This window comes from Tyto alba, unplaced genomic scaffold, assembly GCF_018691265.1.
Source record: "Tyto alba isolate M040663 unplaced genomic scaffold, T.alba_DEE_v4.0 Super-Scaffold_28, whole genome shotgun sequence".
Classification (NCBI taxonomy): Eukaryota; Metazoa; Chordata; class Aves; order Strigiformes; family Tytonidae; genus Tyto; species Tyto alba.
The window spans coordinates 16,599,495-16,616,783 of record NW_024881302.1 but is presented as its reverse complement, the minus strand read 5'-3'; the positions used below and the strand labels follow the sequence as shown (position 1 = coordinate 16,616,783).

Below are 17,289 nucleotides of genomic sequence, written 5' to 3'. Positions count from 1 at the left end.
TTTGCCTAATGGATTTACGGATGAGCCTAATAATCCAATGATATTTCCAGGAACTGATTTAGGATATCAGCACCTCCGTTGTGAGATTTTTTTTGAAAAACTGCAATTTTTTGGCACTACACATACTGCCACTTCTGAAACCAGGTTTTTCCACCAATTCTAATAAAACCAGGTCCACAATTTATTTTAAATGCACAGTGACTGTGAGACTGGCCTTGCACCGTGCACAGCCACAGTACTGTAACTTCTTGGAGCACCTTCTGAAGCCCCAAACCTAGGGATGACCCACCACCACAGCATGCTCCGGGCCAGCGATTCAGCCCAGCGGGCAGGGAGGACTTCTTGCACAGCTTGGGAAGGTGGGCAATTCAACAGCACTATCCTAACACAAGGCCGGCATGCGTTCCCCCAGCACCCCCACACCCTTCCTATTCCCTTTTCCACCAAGAAAGTCTGGCATAACAGGATTTCACAGTCTGTCTCAATAGTTAATAAATCCAGGATCTAACAGAGTATTAAAGGAAAACATCCAAGAGGCAGTCATTTTTAAAACATCCAATGTAACTAATTATTCAAGTGATTAGTCCATTATAGAAACAACAAAGAAACTCGTAAAACATAAAGCCCAGTTGATGGGCAGATCAAACCCAAGGTGCACCCACCCGTGGCCCACCTCCTGGGGGCACCTCTCAGCAGTCCTGGGATCAGTTCAGCTCCCGTTCAGCCTTTTAGCACCCAATCCTTCCCGAAACCAGGCAGAACCCAAACCAACCCGACTTCCAACCTGCTTCTCAAATCTCCAGTATTTCAGGGTATGTGCCATCACTGTAAGTGCACATGACAACAGGACCATCACCAACACTGGAGCAGACGGGCCATGGCTCTGCCTAACCCAGCCATGAAGCCCCCCAAGGGTGGACATCCCCTCCCCTCCGGTGACCTGTTGTTCCTGGGCTGCATAGAGCTCCTCGTGAAGACTCTTCTCCATTATGTCCAACCTGAACCTCGCCAGCACCAAAAAGAACCTCCCCTTTCGTGTTTGTAAGAGAACCCAAATAAAACTGAATCACAACAAAATGAGGTAGCTGTTTGCTGGAGAAGGGGAGAAAACCCTATTAATTTAATAAAAAGAGAGTGCTAAAAGCTTAACTACCTGTCTTTAAAAAGAAGCCAAAGCACTGATCCATAACCAAACAACAAATACACCACTTCTTCATCTTGATTTGTGTAGAGGCAAAGCTATGGGCACAAAAGGTGGTATTCCTCAAATAAAATCCATTTTAAAACTTGGCAACCGCCAGTATAAATACTTTACACTGTTAATGTAAGCATTTCTGTGCAGAAGTTTCATCGGCTTAACAATGTATTTAAAGAAGCTGGCATAACTTCTGTGCAAAAACACCATCAGTCTTTGTCTTGTATATCTTACAGTGCTCCAGTCACTAAATTACCACTTACCGCTATTAGTATCAGACTCCACCTCCCCGACAGACTCACTAACTGCTCTCAAGAACAGTGCAGAACCAAAACTATTCTCCTATAGCTTATTTTCTTTAAAATTGGAAGTAGCCACTGCTCTACAGACATTCCAAATAGGGTTGTATTGATTACAAGTGATGTTATAGGCACAGCAATTTTAATTCAAGCTAAGTGTCCAAAACTTTTCGTTCCGCCTTGACATACGGGTATAACATTCAGTAGCAGGTTTTTTTTTTTCTAGTAAACAAGTTCTCATGAAACTCCAATAGCCTAATTCCAAGATGCACATGCTGCCTCTCCAGTTAAAGGAAGCATTGGTAGGACAGTAATACATGCCTTAAACTTTCTGAACACAGACTGCTTCCCTGCATCAGTGTCTGTGATTGTGCATCCCCAGTTTTCCACCCATTCGGTACAATTAACACCGATTTCTTCGCCACACAGTCTTGAGTCAGAAGTGTGCAATTTAATATTTAATTATGAACAAAGCAGCAAACCTCAAAATTATGTCTGCCAGATAAATTTCAGCTTCTTCCTGATGCAGGCCCAGTTTCTGACCGCTGGACTGTTTATGCTGCCTGAGCAACAGAGAGATCCTGCACCTTCCCCAAACCAGCCTACACTGCCCCTCTCCGTGTTACAGTTTGCCATTGTATTGTTTCAGACCACACACTGTCACACCCCTCTAAAGCTCCTTCAGCTTTTCTCCACTTGCTTTCTCTGCATACCTCAATATGAAGAAGTGCTGGCTGTATATTTTGGGGAGAGCTGCCCTCACATGTGTCCAGAGATGCTGTCAGTATGTGGGCACAAGGATTCTCCTGGTGATGTGGAGAACACATCACCCATCCTTTTCATTTGAACCACCAACACTTGTGAAACGCCATGAGCTTAGTCAGCTCAGCACTGTGGAAATCAAAGCTTGGATCATGTAGCCAGCTTCCTTTAAAAAAAACAAACCCATGTGTACATCAAAGCCCCATCTGAGAAATTTCTCCACTGGTGCCTAGTGGCTCCACCACAACACTCCTCAATATCCAACAACTGGAGACTACACCCACCACCATGTGTCCTCTCATCACCACCATCCAGGTTTCCCTTTCAACACATTGTGCACCTCATGACACGGGCCAAAACCCAGAACGGTTGGCAGAACTAACCCAAATCTCCCAGTTTGCTTGGCTTTTGGAAGAGATGAAGGCAGAGGTGCTCGCAGGTAACACCATATGCTCTTCTCAGTTCCTACCACAGGAAGAAAGCAAAGGCAATGGCTGTGAGCACTGCTCTCCAGTGCTTTGGGAGCAGGACGGGAGCCCCTTCTGACACAGAGCTAAAGCGTCGGCAGAGGAAACCCACCCCGACAAAAGACATGACTGCGGCCTTTCACCACCAAGCACCAAATTTCCAATTTTTTTTAAGACGTGCGTTTTCATGGAGTGCTCGAAAACCCGGCTGCAGGGCAGTTCTCAGGCACAGGTTTAATTTCTGCTCGTTGGATCCGCGGAACGCTGTCCCGGTGCGTCAGAAGAAGGTTAATGAACAATTTAGCTGCCCTCACAACCACGTTAGTGTCACTTTCGGAAGCTGCGAGTTAACGCCCGAGATCTTTGGGGGTTACCCTCTTTGAAGTTCACTGATCCATAACCAATGTCCAATTAATTTGCAGGAACCTAACTATAATGACCATTGGTCTTTTCCTATGCATACAAAAACACAGTGGGTAACAGCGATGCTTTTGGCTTAGAGGATATTCTCAAATGCACATGCACGTTTGCACACCTTCAAAATATCCAACAGTAATAACGGGTTGTCTTCTCCATTTGAGGAATTTTTCACATTTGCTCTCCCGAGAGAAGAGCTACTGCATCAAGATTTATGAACTTTCTGCTGCAAAAAATTTGATGTTAATTCAGATGCTCATTTGCTAACAGAGAAATACTTCTATTGCATTTGCTCAGATTCCTATTTATTTAGGGTTTCCCTGTAAGTCAAGGAATGGAAGTTCAATCTTGGGAAGATTAAACAGGCCCTCAGATATAATGCGAAACAGCTTATTTCAACATTCCCTCAAGAACAGAAACAAAAAATTCTTCCACACATACTCAAAAAAAAAAAAAGATGTTTGTGGAAATTTTCAAAGTAAATTGGGACCCAGCCTTTCAAATGCTGCACATAGCTATCGCTTCTTGCTGCAAGCAGCTCAACCAGCTTCCAGAACAGTTACTCAGGTGCAAATGAACAAAAAAGACTGCAGGATAAAGATGCTACAGCTTAAAAAACAGCTTATTCAAGGCAGCTATTGCTATACAACATCCAGGAAATAAGTTAATTCAACCCAAGGTCTTGCACAAAGAGGAACAATCACCTCATAAATTAGTATCTCGGCAGATTTTTTAGATCAAAAAAATGCAGAGATTAGGCAGCTCAGCAGTATCTTCCATGGCGATGCTCTGGACACTACTAGAGCTGACATATCAACACTGAATAAAATAAAATAAATCACTTATCTTCAGTTACTCCAGGCTGAGAAATGAATCCTGCTCTGGCGAGAACGGTAAACGTTTTCATGTCTCCCTACCCCACACGTCAATGGAGCGTCAGTAGCCACAATGACAGGCTGTTGGACATTACAAATTAATAGCAATGCATTTCTTCTGACCTCCATGCCCCAGGTAAATATTTATTTCGTGTTGTTCCAATCTGGTATGAAAATGCCCAAGACCGAGGAACTCTACTCCAAAGCGCTTCTATTTCACAGCACATTTCTTAAACCATTTTAAAATCCGGCACAGATATATCCAGATAATGGATAAAAGTAATTTTTTTTTCTGAAGCTGGAGCTGAGAAGCGCAGTGTTGCTTATATTCACGTTTTTGCTACCTGCTCTAGTAAGAAAACTAAACACAGCTGAACCTCAAGTAAGTTATTTTCAACCTTAAAGCCATTATCACTTAAATAGAAAGATACTTAGACTGTAGACTTTTCTAATCCATCGCTTATGGTGAGTGCCTAACGGCTCAGTGAAAATGCACTTCAAGAGACATTCAAGGTTTTTATTAACTCCACGGGAAAGTCCCAAGACCATGGGATTTTTTTTTCCGACTCCTGATTAAAACAGCGGGAGTCCGCATGAACTACCCCCCCCCCCCTTTTTTTTCCTAAGAGTTTCACATGCAACACTCCGTCCTCAAAATCAATAAGAAAACAAGAATCAAACCGAAAACATTTTGCCAGCTGAAAGGTGCTGAGACCTTACGCGGGGTGGGATGCATTTCCAGCTGCCAGCCTAAAGGGACAGCCGAGGGAGATTAAACACAGAAATGCTTTTCATGAGGCAGGCGGCTTTGAAGAGGACAGTTCAGCTACTTCATTTCGTAATCTTCACAAAGCGTCAGATTTTAGTCTAAGCAGGTCTTAAAACAAGGAGATTTTATTTAAAAAAAAAAAAAAAAGAAAAGTAGGAATGTGTTCTGGCCGGGTTCTGTTGATTCAGCAAGGGTTAGACACACACACGCTTATTGATCCCAGAGAGCTCCCTGCTAAGTTAATTGTCTGGAATTTTAACTGAGCTCTCAGCAAGTTTCAAAATCCATGTTGGCTGGAAGTGGGTGGGGGACCCAGAAAAAAAACAGGCTGCAAAACTGTGCAACTCCTCCAGTTAAAAAAAAAAAAAAAAAGCAATTACTTTGAAGAAGGGAACGGCTGCAGCAGGGAATGGTTTTAACCAGATTTGGTGATTCTGACTTTGACACAGCTGGAATTCAGGGCCAGGAATCTCGTGTGCAAACCAGTACCATTACCAGGGAGCACTGTGAACCTCATTTCACTCGTACCAACATTACCGAAGCGAGCGTATCTCCTGCAAGCTTCCTGCAGCTTCTAGTTCACATCAATTTCCTGGTGCATTTACGCTGAGAAGTTTTACGATGAGCCACACTTGCCTGCGTTACAGTAACTGAACACGGACCTTCTGCTGGCATGGGCTGTGGCCAGCCTGAAACTGCAGCTTGCTCAGGGGCCTGTGCGTGCAGGAGGCCTGCCCGCGGCTCTGCACTGCCCACCAAGCCCCACCTGCCTCCACACCACGTCCAGGAGCGTTTTCCCCGGGTGGGGAATGTGCTGCAGGGGTGACTCGGGGCGATGGGACAGGAAGGGTCAAAGACACCCTTGAAATAACCTGCGACGACTTTCAACCACGGCTTTGCGTTCCACCGACTTTCAACCACGGCTCTGCGTTCCACCGAAGCACCCGTGCCACGCCACCCTGCCCCGACGCGGACGCTCCCCACCACCCCAGGCGCTCCGAGGCTTCCCCACCCCTTCCCCACTGGCACCCCGCAGAAGGCAGGCTGCCCCCGCGCCCACCTACCTGAACTCCCTCCCCTCGCTGTAGCGCCGGGCCGAGGCAGCGCGCTGGGTGGCCGTCTCCAGAAGCAGCTTCTGCGTGAGCCTGCTGGAAGGTGCCGAGTCCCTGCTGGCCTCGGGCTCGGCCTCTTGGTCACACTTCCACTCCTCGTCCTCGTTCAGAGTCGGCAGATAACCGGGTAGCCCTTTACCTGTCCCAGACCCTGAGCTCGGATCGCTGTAAATTTTTGGACTTTCCCCACCTGTCCTCGTGTATTCCAAATAAATATCCGACTTGAGGAACAAAGGGTAGGTATTGTCTTCTATCATGCACTGAATCTCCGTTTGGGCCTGGTCAAACATGTCCGGGTCAATCTGCAGTTTCATGACGCAGTCTTTGATGAAGCTTTTTGTGGCTGGTTTAATCTGCCGGGACACAATGCCATTGTTGTCAAGGATGTATTTTTTGTAAATAGCTTTTGCCAGCTTGAGTCTTTTCTCCTCATTAGACGCACATGGCTCCAGCTTCCTGAAGCCGCTGCAGGCAAACCAGAAGTCCAGCAGATCCGCGCAGTCCTCCTGTTTCAGGAAAGTCCTGAAGAGGTTGATACCGTCTTGATCATCCAGCAAGGAGTGCAGCGACTCAGCCCACTTCAGGTAGGGTGGAGTAGGTGAAGCACTCCCCTCGGGCTCGTACCCCAAATCCAAATCAGAGCGCCTCGGTGTTGCCGTGGACGTCTCATTTCTAACCATATCGCTTTTACCAGAGTAGAAACCATGGCTAACTGGCCTCGGATCCGTGGACACGAGTTCCCCCTCCTCACCAGGAACCGGTGGCCTCGGAGCATCTTCAGTGAAGCTTCCTCCGAGGTCCAAGGGGAAGCCTTTCCCCTGGATATTCATTTTTCCGATCCTTGCTTGCGCAGGAACAGCGGGGGATGAGCTCAAATCTCAAATCACCAATATTTGTAGCTCCAAGGCGAACAAGTTTGTTCAGCTGAAACAGATGAGAAAAAAATAAGCGAGTATCACTGTAAATAAACACTCTAAGAATACAAACCACCAATTTTGCTCTGCACCATTACTGTATTAATGCCTCTTTTTCAGTAGAGCCAATGGCAAAGCTCTTGGTGACTTCAGAGAGTAGGGAACCGGGCTCAAATCAGGCACCCTCTAAAAATGACAGTTACAAAAGATCCCAAAACTTTACATCCAGCATTTGGCATCTCTGCTACTGCTGGTGCTACGCTAAAACAGCGGGCAATTTCCTAACACCAGTGGTTTTACAGGACCCTGGGACCTGGCAGTCCCCTCATCCACGAGGTTTACCTCGGGTACCACAGGACACATGCCATCTTCTGCTCTGCCATTAACCCCTCTGCACAGCCCACCCGGACAGCACATGTACCAGGTCATAGCAAGGCAGCACGTTTTTATCTGCCTACCAATCTAGGAAATTCTCATCCCCAAAGAGGAATTTAAGGCTTGTGAAAAATATTTTGAAAGAATATCCAGTTAGTCCTGAAAGCGAGACTGCACCTTAATCAAACACAGGTGGCTTTCGTACGTTCGAGTGACATACCAGCGCCACATTCCTCGCAAATCTCTGCGTTTCAGAAATACGCTGCCTCGTCTAGCTCTAGGGGAATCCAGATGAATCGTTGACCCCAATATTTTGGGCATCTGGACTGCATTCTTGCTTCAGATGGGCATGTTAGCAGAGGAGCTCAGTTCTGGCACCGGTTTTTGTAGACAGGCCATTGAGAAAAGGTTCATTTACGCTAAACAACATTGCATGCTACGAGCCTGGGAAAATTTCAGGTCATCAAAGGAAGATGAAAAAAACACCTTGAGAAGGAAATCTGATCGAGTACAATGTTTTTAAAGAAGAGCAGCGAGTCAATATGGAGGATGAGAGGTGTGTGAAGGAGGGGAAGGCAGAGAAGGACAATCCCTGGGTTGCTACTTCTGCCGCTCAGCAAGGTAACTTTATCATTCAAAGACAGTAGCGAAAGTCTTGTTTCACAGAACAGCATCAGCCTCAAAGCCCCGAGTACTGCAGAGCACCAGCTGCCTGGCCAATTACTCCTTGCACTGGATTAACTCAATTGCATGTGAAAACGCACCAGGAAAGTCACATTTCAGCTCGGCCTCCCTCTCAAAGCTCATCCCCACCCCAGCAAACACGTCTTTGGGATGCTTTCCCATTTTTCCCCTTTCCCTCTCCCTGGCCGGACCACGAACTGCCGCCTGTGCCCTGCCTGTCCTCGCAGCCCCCCTGCACACCCCGAAATAACCCCAGCGAGGCCAGGCCCCGTCTGCTCGACCCGTTGCCGGTCACCGCCGCCCTCGCACCCAGCCCCAGCCCCCCGGAGCGCGCAGCCACGGCCCCGGCACCGCGGGATCGGGCTGCTTTTTCGCACCGTGCTGCCTTTTTTTAGGTCGTTTTCACCCCAGTTCCGGATGCGAGCGTTGGACTCGCACCCAGCTCCCCGGTGCAGATGCCCAGTTACCCCCGCCCGGGCGCTGGGGACCCCCCCCCCCCCCCCGCGCCCCGGGGCAGCGGCCCCACAGCTACGCCGGTCATTGTTGCGGCGAGGCGGCGCTCGCTCCTCGCCCCGGCCGCGGGGAGCCCCGCGGGGAGCCCGCCGAGAGCGGGCGAGCGCCGGCCGGAGCCGGCGAGGAGCCCGGCCGAGGGACGCCAGCGCCCGGCCGCCCCCTGACCCCCCGCCGCCCGGGCCCCTGCGCCCCGCGGGAGGCGCCGGGCCGGGGCAGGCTCCGCGGAGCAGCTGACAGGACGCCCCGCCGCCCCCGGGCAACTTCGGGGGGAAGGCGACCCCGGCGGGCCCCCCCCACCCCGCCCGCTCCCGCCGCCGCCGTCCCCGGCCCCGCTCGCCCTCCGCGGCGCGGCCCGGCCCGTGGCCGCCGGCAGCCGCCCTCCCTCCCGCCCGCCCCCCCCCGCGCCCGGGGCGGCCTAGCGCCGGCTCGGCGGCGCCCGGCGCGGCCCCGCGCCTCCCGCCCGCCGGCGGCCTCCGGCGCGGCCTCGGCGCAGGGCCTGGGCTCGGGGCCGCCTCCCCGCTCACTCACTCACCCGCACGGAGCGGCGGCGGCGGCGGCGCCGGGGCCCGGCCCATGCGGCTCAGCAGCGGCGGCCCGGGGCGGCGGGCGGCGGCGGCGGGGCGGCGGCGGCACAAAGCGGGCGGCCCGGGACGCCCATGGCCGCGGCCGCTGGCTTGTGGCGGCGACAGGGAGAGAGCAGCAGCGAGCCCCGCACCGCTCCGCTCCGCCTGCGCCGCTGCCTCCCAGCGCCGGGGAGAGCGGCTCAGCCGCGCCCCCCGCGCCCCCGGCCGGTACTGCGGGCCCGGCGGCCCGCGCCGGCAGCCGGCCGCGGGGGCGGAGCGGGCCCGGCCCGGCCCGGGGGAAGGCGGCGCCGGGGGAGCCGGGGGCGGGGGAGCCCACAGCCCCGGCCCCCCTCCCTCAGCCCCGGCCCCCGGAGGCCCGGCCGCCCCGCTCCCCCGCGCTCGCTGCTGGGGGGCGCACGGAGGGTCCGCGCCCGAGGAGCCCCGGGCGCACGGCCGAGGGTCCGGGCAGGGCGCGGAGGGGCCGCAGCGGAGCCCCGGCGGGGGTAGCCCCTCGGTCAAGGGGCGAGCAGCGCCCGGGCTCCCTCTCGCCCTGGCCAGGAGGAGCCCGCAGAGCTCCCCCCCGCCCCCCGAGCACCCGGGACGGGGAGGAGGGTGTCACGCCGCGGGGACCTCCACGGCTTAGCTCGGCGGGGAACAGGCGGCCACGCTCAAAACCGCCGTGGGCCTCTGCGGCTCCGTCCGGGGTGGAACGGCGGGCGGCGGGGCGCGGTGGCGGCTCTCGCCTCGGCCGACAGCGAGAGCTGCGCTGGAAACCGCAGCGTGTGCCCTGCGCCTCTGAGCGGGGCAGCTCCGCGGCGGGGAGAGGCGAGGGGAGTCGCCAAGAGGTGGCACTGCGTGGGCTGAAATGGGTCAAACCGCGTGGAGACTCCCCAGAAAGGCGGTGGGGGAGCGGGTCTCACCCGAGGGGGGGCTGGTTATTATGGGGAGCCTCCCGGCAGGCAGGGTACCCCGGCACCCGGGCTGCAGTGCCGTCCCGGAGTGGCGGGGACGGTGCGGGAAGAAGAAGGGGATTGCCAGCTGCGGAGAGCGAACGAGAGTAGCCCAGCGGGGAAGTGCGAGGCCGCTTTCCTTCAAAGCCCTGCGACCAAGCCAGGCAGACCCCGAGGTACCACCCCAAAAACATGCAAACAAGCCACAAGAGAGTCCTCTAAAAATCAGAAACGGCTCCGAAAGATTTCTGATCGGGAGAGTTTCTGGGTTTTGATGCAATCCTTCTACTGCGGGTGCCTGTTTTCATGCATTCAGGGAACACTTTTGGAAACGTGCAACATTTTTTCCCACCTTTCTGAAACGCACAGAAGCCCTCCCCGGGCGGCGGCGCTCCCCTTCCCACCCCGGCGCAAAGCCCGGCAGGACGCTGCGGCTCCTTGTGCTTTTTCATGTGAACGATGCTCGGAGCTGATTTACATGTAGCAGTGCAATACTGGTCTTGGGCATAATAATAGAAAAGCTGATGTGGGATTCAGCTGGTAAAGAATTAAAGGATGCGAATATAATTAATGCAATCAGCCTAGTTTCTGGAAAATAGCTCTTGTCAAACTCTGATGTCATCCTTTGAAGAGATTACAAGTTTGGCTGATAAAGGTTGTGGCATAGAAATAATAGACCTGGACTCTGTTCAGGCATGTGACTTAATCCATATAGTATTCTGATTAAAAATTAGCACAATACAACATCAAGAGAGACACCTTAAAGGGACTGGGAGCTGGCAAACCGACAGCCATCAATGGGGAATCCCAGCAGAATGGGAGCGCTCTCAGTGGGTGTCCGGGGGTTGGATGGGAAGCCCAACGCTATTCAGCATTTCCATCAATGGTCTAGAAATAGATTAAAAAGCCCTGCTGAGAAAAACGCTGGGGCCAGGGAAATGAGAGGGGCAGGAGACACGGATGAGGTCAAGACAGCTGTAGAAAACTTCATAAGCTGAGTCGCGGGCAAATGAAACATGGTTGAATGTGAGCAGCTGCGAAAGGATCCCTCCTCTGAGCACAGGGCCCTTCTGCTGGAAACCCGTGCTCTGGCAGGGATGGGCTGGGGGGGGAGTTTAGGAGGCAGGAGGGACAGTGCAAGAGCAACAAGCTCCCCACAGGGCATGTCCTGGCCAGGATGGGGCTGGGTGCTGCAACAGAAGGGATTCCAGCATCCGTGTTTCAGAAAGGATGCTGAGAAATAAGAGAGAAGGTGGAGAAGCGTTAAAACTGACCCCTGCTTTGCAGGGGGATGCCTGAGGACGGCAGCCTCCTTAGCTTGTTCAAAGGAGCCCCCGAGGTGCCTCAATTATAGCATTTAAGCAACTTCATGGGGGAGAGACGATCAGGTGTTAAGAGAGCTTTTCATCTCCCAGAGAAAGGCCCAGCAAGATTTCATGGCCCGCACTGAATTTGCCTGAGAAACTAGAGATGGATTTCTCTGTGGCAAGGAGGGGATCGAGGGGATGGGGGGGGGACGGGGACGGGATGGAGGACGGAGTTTGGGTGCACCAGGATGCAGGTGGCTGAAGTGCCAGGGCTTGGTGTGCCCTGGGGCTCCTTACTGCTCCTGGGAGCCAGGCTGGACCTGCTGCAGCGAGAGGAGTGCCGGCGGCTTCTCTTGCACCCACCTGCTCCCTGCCTGGGGTGAGCAGCCAGCACCCGTCCCACCCATGGCTCCGGGGAGACACGGAGGGTTCCAGCCCAGCCAGCAGGTCCCTTCCAGCAGCGCAGGATCGCTGTGTGTACGCTCTGTCCTCATACCCCAAGAAAGCGGAGCCAGCGCTGCCCTGCTTCAGCCCAGGCAGCCAGGCAGCTGCCCCTTTGTAGGCTGGAAAAGGCGAATTCCCTGCAGGCTGATGCTAAGCCGTCCCGGTGCCTCGCCATTTTCTGGTCCTCTATCCGGGCTGAGAAGGGCTGGGAGAGCCACGGGCTCCCTCTGGAGCCCCTTCTGCCTTTTATACCTCGGCTCATCCACACCGAGGAGCCCAATCCCTGTGCTTTGCCAGGGGCCAACATCAGCTACTTCCAGATTTACCTGGGGACATCAAACAGGTGAAAAACCAAACCGAGCATCCCTGGCTACACAGGAGAGGAATCAGCCTGCAAGGTCTTTCAACAAAAGGTAGAGGCCAGTGAACCAATCTGGGTAGTTTCTCCCTTCATCATCAGTTGATAGTGTGGCCCTGCCTTATACCTCCGCAAAACTGCCACAGCCAAGATGCCAGCGTTTTTTTGGTGCACACTTGGTGTCAGCCTGCAGCCGAGGCTGGTCCCCATGCAAGCCTGGGATGCTGTACGCTTCCCAGCTCCCGGTGCACACATTCATTTCTGCCTGAAAGAGCCAGCAAATGCTAGTGATAGAGGAACTGCTCTTAGAGGAACTGGTCTGAAGGGTCTGGGGCTGTGTCTAAGCAGCCCAATGCTGTGTGTGCAACACTTGTGCAATGCAATTCGCAGAATCTCCCTGCAAGCCCTTCGCTCCCAGCTCTCAGAGTTGCAAATGGACATTTTCTGGTAACACCATTAGTTCCCTGCCAGGTTGGCTTGAAGGCCACAAGCCTTCCAGCATCACTTCTGCAGAGGCTGAGAGCGCCCGGTTCAGCTTCACAACCGACAATATTAATCTCAAATTAATGCTCCTCTTTGTAGTGACTCACTGATTTCCCCCCAAACAAGGCAGGCCAGCCCTGGTGCTGGTGTTTGATGGCTGTTAGCATCCAGCATACCCTTCTAATGGCAGAGCTGTGCGTGGGAGAGAGCCGGCGTCCCTCCGGCCTGGGCAGTTTCAGGATGAAGCGCACTAGATGGTGCTGTTCAACCTTTGGCTGAGATTTAAAAGGCTCCTGCAAGGTCATAAGTGGTGCCGAATTTCAGTTTTGTTAAAAAAACCTTTTTGAAACTGGAGGAGAAATAGAAATACCCTGAAGTATGAGGTCCTACACTGATTGCTGGCAGAGGCAAAGGGCAGCTTGCCCTTAGAGGGATGTGTACTGCCTCCCCCCTTGTGCCTAGAGCACCCTCATTTCTGAGGCAAGGGTTGGTGTTTGGCTGCATGAGCAGCTATGACAGAAGGGGCTGCCAAGAAAAAAATGTCCCAGAGTGGAAGAGGAGGCTGATAGCTCTCCCTTGGACCACTGGCAATATGATGTTTGCAGAGCAGGGGGAAGAAAATGGATTAGCAGTCAAGACAAAAGTATTGGCGTTGTGACACCAGGAACGGAGGGCACCCTGAGGAGCCCAGCTGTGACAAGGCACTGGCAGCCCAGCGGCACTGCTACGGAGGTGATGAGCAAGTGGAGCCACAAGTCATGGCAGGCAGGAGAACAAAGCAGAGAAGTGGCCACAGATACGGCCAGGCTGAGAGCTGGAAGGCAGTTCCTGCCCTGCCGGGCCAGAGGGACGGAGCAGCTCCCTGGGTGGGGCAGCGAGGGTGCCCATGGGCAGCCAGGCCAGGGGCTGGGGGTGAGAGCTGAAGTAGGTGGTGCTGGTTGCAACCCTCACAGCATCCCTTCTTGCAGGAGGCACTAGTCTAAAGATATCTCCCCACCCTGGTGATGTCAGCCCCCCAAAGCATCCATGGAGCTTTCTGGGTCCCCGTGGTGCATGTCCCATGGTCAGCCTGCGCATAACTCCTTCTCTGAATTCCCCACCTCAAAAGAGGCAAACGCACCCAAATTTGTCAGCTTGGCTTGGACTTGCTTCCAGTGCTGGGCAAAAAGGATGAAGCACTGTTTGGACACCAAGCTTATGCTTTTTTGCTCATCTTCTGCCCTTTTATAAAGCCCATGCCCAAGCCTGCTGTTCCAGGCAAGTGGGAAGGCTGCGGGGCTCGGCTGCTTTGGGCGCTTGGGTCCTTCCCCTCCAGCAAAATCATCCCAGTTTCCCAGTTCACTCCTGTTCCCAAGTGGGTGCTTGCTTGGAAAACCCCAGGGCACGCTGGGGTTCCCCAGGCTAGCCCCCTCCAGGTACGGGGCTGGATTGGGTAGATGGGGTAAAGCTTTTGCTGCTTACATCAAAAATAAGAAAAACTCCAGCCCTTCAGCCAGGGTGGCCTCCTTCCAGGAATGTAAGGGCAAGATGGTCTGGACCAGCTCAGGCAGTAGTCTGAAATGTTTTTTGCAGCTGCCAGCATTTGCCCATGGTAGTGTAGGTGCCTGTATGGCAGAGGGAAGCCCCCACACCTTACCCTGAGCCCCTGCAGCATCCCAGCACCCTGGCCTGTTCTCCCCAGGGTCTCATTCTGCCTTTAGCTCTGGGAGCATCCCTGCTCAGTGTTTCACCTTGTGCCTGCCCTGGCATCAGCCTCCTTCCCCCAGCTCTTCTTCACCTTCCCCTGCCAGATTACAGAGCCCCCAGATCTGGTGTTTTCCCCCCAAAAGCTTACGGATGAGCTCATGCCATGCCCTCGGAGGCTGCTCTGGATGAGCTGATCACCTAACGGCCCGTGGCTCTCCTGCCACCACCCCTCAGACCATCCCCAGCTCCTCTTCTGGCTATCAACCACATCTAGCGATGCAAGACACTTTCGGGGCTCAGGACTGGAGTTTTGGTAAAAGCTTTCCCCATCCTTCTTCCCCTCCCTTCTGACTGACCAGGGAGAGTCACAGCAGCTTGTGGCCACTCTCCTCTGCTTGTCTCGCACCTCCATAAGACTAATAACAGTAATGGCTGATGTTCCTCTGATCCTGGATCCATCAGAGCCCAGTTTGTTCACATGGGCTTCTCTTCTCACCCCTTCTGTACCAGCTGCCCCAGATAACCCCTGGGCTTCTGCCCCAGCTTTCTGCCTAGAAATTTCCCTCTCCCCATCTTTGTTCAGGTCTGGAAATCCAGTCCACATACAGCAGCACATGGTATGGGTTACCCGTAGTTCCTATCCACTGACAGGAGGCTCATGGCTGCCATCAATAACTGGTCAGCTCTTTCTCTTACATGGTGATGATACTTTGAGGCAGGTATGATCTTCTTCTAGAAAATCATCTATAATTGAAAAACTGTCCAATGATGCTCTAAGGGTAGTGTAAAACCTGTGGCAAAAGCTATGAGACTGAGGCTACAATCAAGATTTAAGGGTGAAATTCAAGTCCTTAAACCTTGACATCACCTGGGCAGGGACCTAGCTTCTTCAGGGACCTCGCTCAGGATAGGAGCGGGCGGTGGGCGGTTGCTGAGCCCATCCCTGCCGAGTGGCGAGGGTGCAGCACGCACCCCAGCCCTGCCCGGGCAAGGAGCCGTCGCCGTCGCTCTGGGCCACGGCACAGGAGAGCAGCACATGAACCGACACGGGTGCCAGGACCTTGGTGTCCCCCCATCCCTCCCCACCTGGTCCCCATGCTGCCTTTGGGGAAGGGTTGCCCATATCTGTCAGAGCAAAGAGAGCCTGCCAGACCCCTGCCACATCCAAGACCCCGTGAATCCCCCGGTCTCGATCAACCCTCTCTGCCGAAAGCCATCGCACACACGCTCAGCCAACACCACCAATGCCCGATGCTCTTCATCACCAGCCGGTGAAGGCGAGCACCCCTCAGTGACATCCCACCCCCTGCACCTTCCCGCACCCACCTTTGGGGTCCGCCCCGGGCCTGCACCTGCCTCTCCATGCTCCGGACCACCAGGCTCGCTGCTCCTCTTGGGGGGCCAGGGGTGGGACGCCATCCACACATGTCCCAGCAGCGCCGCTCTGCAGAGAGAAGAGATGTCAGCTCGTCCCTGATGGGACCACCCTGCCCAGGAGATGCGTGCAGGGCAGCTGGGCCAGGCAGGGACACCCTCCGGTCCCCACTTGCAGGAGGGGAACCTACTCCCATGGTCCTGAAGGACACAATTCATATCTTGGCCCTCCATGAGGTGGAGATGTCTGGAGCGGGCTCTGCTCTGCCGTACGGGGACTGTCCCATCCCTGAGCATCGGGGCTCTGGAGCGGTTATCGCTGCAGAAAAGGTCCCACCTTACAGAGCCAGCACAGGAGGGGAGCAGCAGCATTGAGGGGGACATCCCTGTCCCTGGTCCCCAGGCCCCCCTGCAGACCCAGGGCTCACCCACCTGCCCCAGGGCATCCCTCGCTCGCCCTCTGTGCCTGCAGCTCCGGCGGCCCCGCGGCGGGATGGGGCGAGGCGGGTGCGCGGTGGGCATCGTCCCGGGGAGGAGTGTGGGGTCTGGCTGGTGGCTCACATCGTCGACAGCTGCATTGGGGCAGCTGGTCCCTGCTGGCAGGGGTGTCCCAGAGCAGCCGGTGTGAATTCAGCCCGTTTGATCCTGGTGGGAGGGGCCCATCTCCTTTATCTAGCCATCAGCGATCCCGACCAGCTGGGCTACTGAGAGGTAAGAGAAAGCTGATGGCAAGAGCACTGCTGGAAATATCAGTCGCTCCGCTTCTGCAGATCTGTTTTGCAACACTGGGCCAGATCTTCTGGCTTAGATGTGGTCACTAGCCTGGCTGGCAAAAGCAAGCTCAGCGCTCAGCGATGCCTTGATGTCTGTCCTACAGCCTTACAGTCTTCCAGCCTGCCTGTTTTCATATGATCCCTATCAGCGGTCCAGCTTGGAGAGCAAGTGCTTGTCCCCGTGCTCCAAGCTCATCCATCCTGGAGGGTCAGGTCTCCCACAGAGCTGGCAAAACGTTTTGTGATAAGAAAGGTCTGCTGACCATGCTTTGGCCAACATCTGGTGACCAGATGATGGCCAGTTGGATGCATGCTGCTGGTTTTTCAGTTTTTGCCTGGGACAAGGCTCACTGATGGTGCATCTGCTTGATGAGGTTCTTCCCAGAAGAATGGAAGACAGTCAACGAGCTGTCAAGCAATTTTAGTTTATTGTGAATCTACCTTGCAGCCCATGGACTTATGGTCAGATTTGCTGGGTATGGCGAGGCTTGTGAGGACATCTCAGAAACATTCACGCACCCAGGACAAGCTCTGGAAATCATTTTACCTGCACACATACCTGACAGGTACAGTTCACGTCTCAACTTACTGTTGTCCTTCTCCAGGAGAGCTCCCAGCTCGTGAAGTGAGAACGGCAGCTGAGGTTGTGGCTGGTTTGCTCAGGTCCAAAACCCAGCCAGGCCTGGGCAAGGGCAAAGGGTCCTTGTGGTCACACTGGGAGCTGCTGAGGGAAACCTCATGGCATTTTCAACCCTTATTTCTCCTGCAGAGTGGTTTTCCTTGCTGCCTCGTGCTTCTCAGGCAGGTCAGGGATGCCCCAGATGCTCCTCTAAGAGACGCTGTGCTCCAGAGAAGCTTTGGCTCCGAGCGTTCAGGCAGGCCAGCAGCCAGGCTGGGAAGTCGTTTGCAGCTAATTGCCGGTAACAGGCTGCTGGTGGCTGCTCACCTGGCAAGCAGGATGACCACGCT

The 17,289-nt window shown here is 54.2% G+C and overlaps 1 protein-coding gene across 4 annotated transcripts in view; it reads right to left on the bottom strand.

Annotated features, from left to right (window-relative positions):
* Nucleotides 1–17,289, bottom strand: part of AXIN1 (axin 1) — an 88,610-nt gene that overhangs the window by 65,862 nt on the left and 5,459 nt on the right. The window contains exons 1-3 of one of the 4 annotated variants that reach the window (XM_042798540.1): nt 15,980–16,123; nt 15,500–15,617; nt 5,849–6,820 (exon numbers count right to left, since the gene is read on the bottom strand). In XM_042798540.1, coding sequence (XP_042654474.1) covers nt 5,849–6,726 — 878 coding nt within the window. In that variant the 5' untranslated portion in view covers nt 6,727–6,820; nt 15,500–15,617; nt 15,980–16,123. Of the gene's footprint in view, nt 1–5,848; nt 6,821–8,914; nt 9,126–15,499; nt 15,618–15,979; nt 16,124–17,289 lie in introns of those variants that run through there. The other 3 variants (XM_042798538.1, XM_042798541.1, XM_042798539.1) reach the window with 3 other exon arrangements.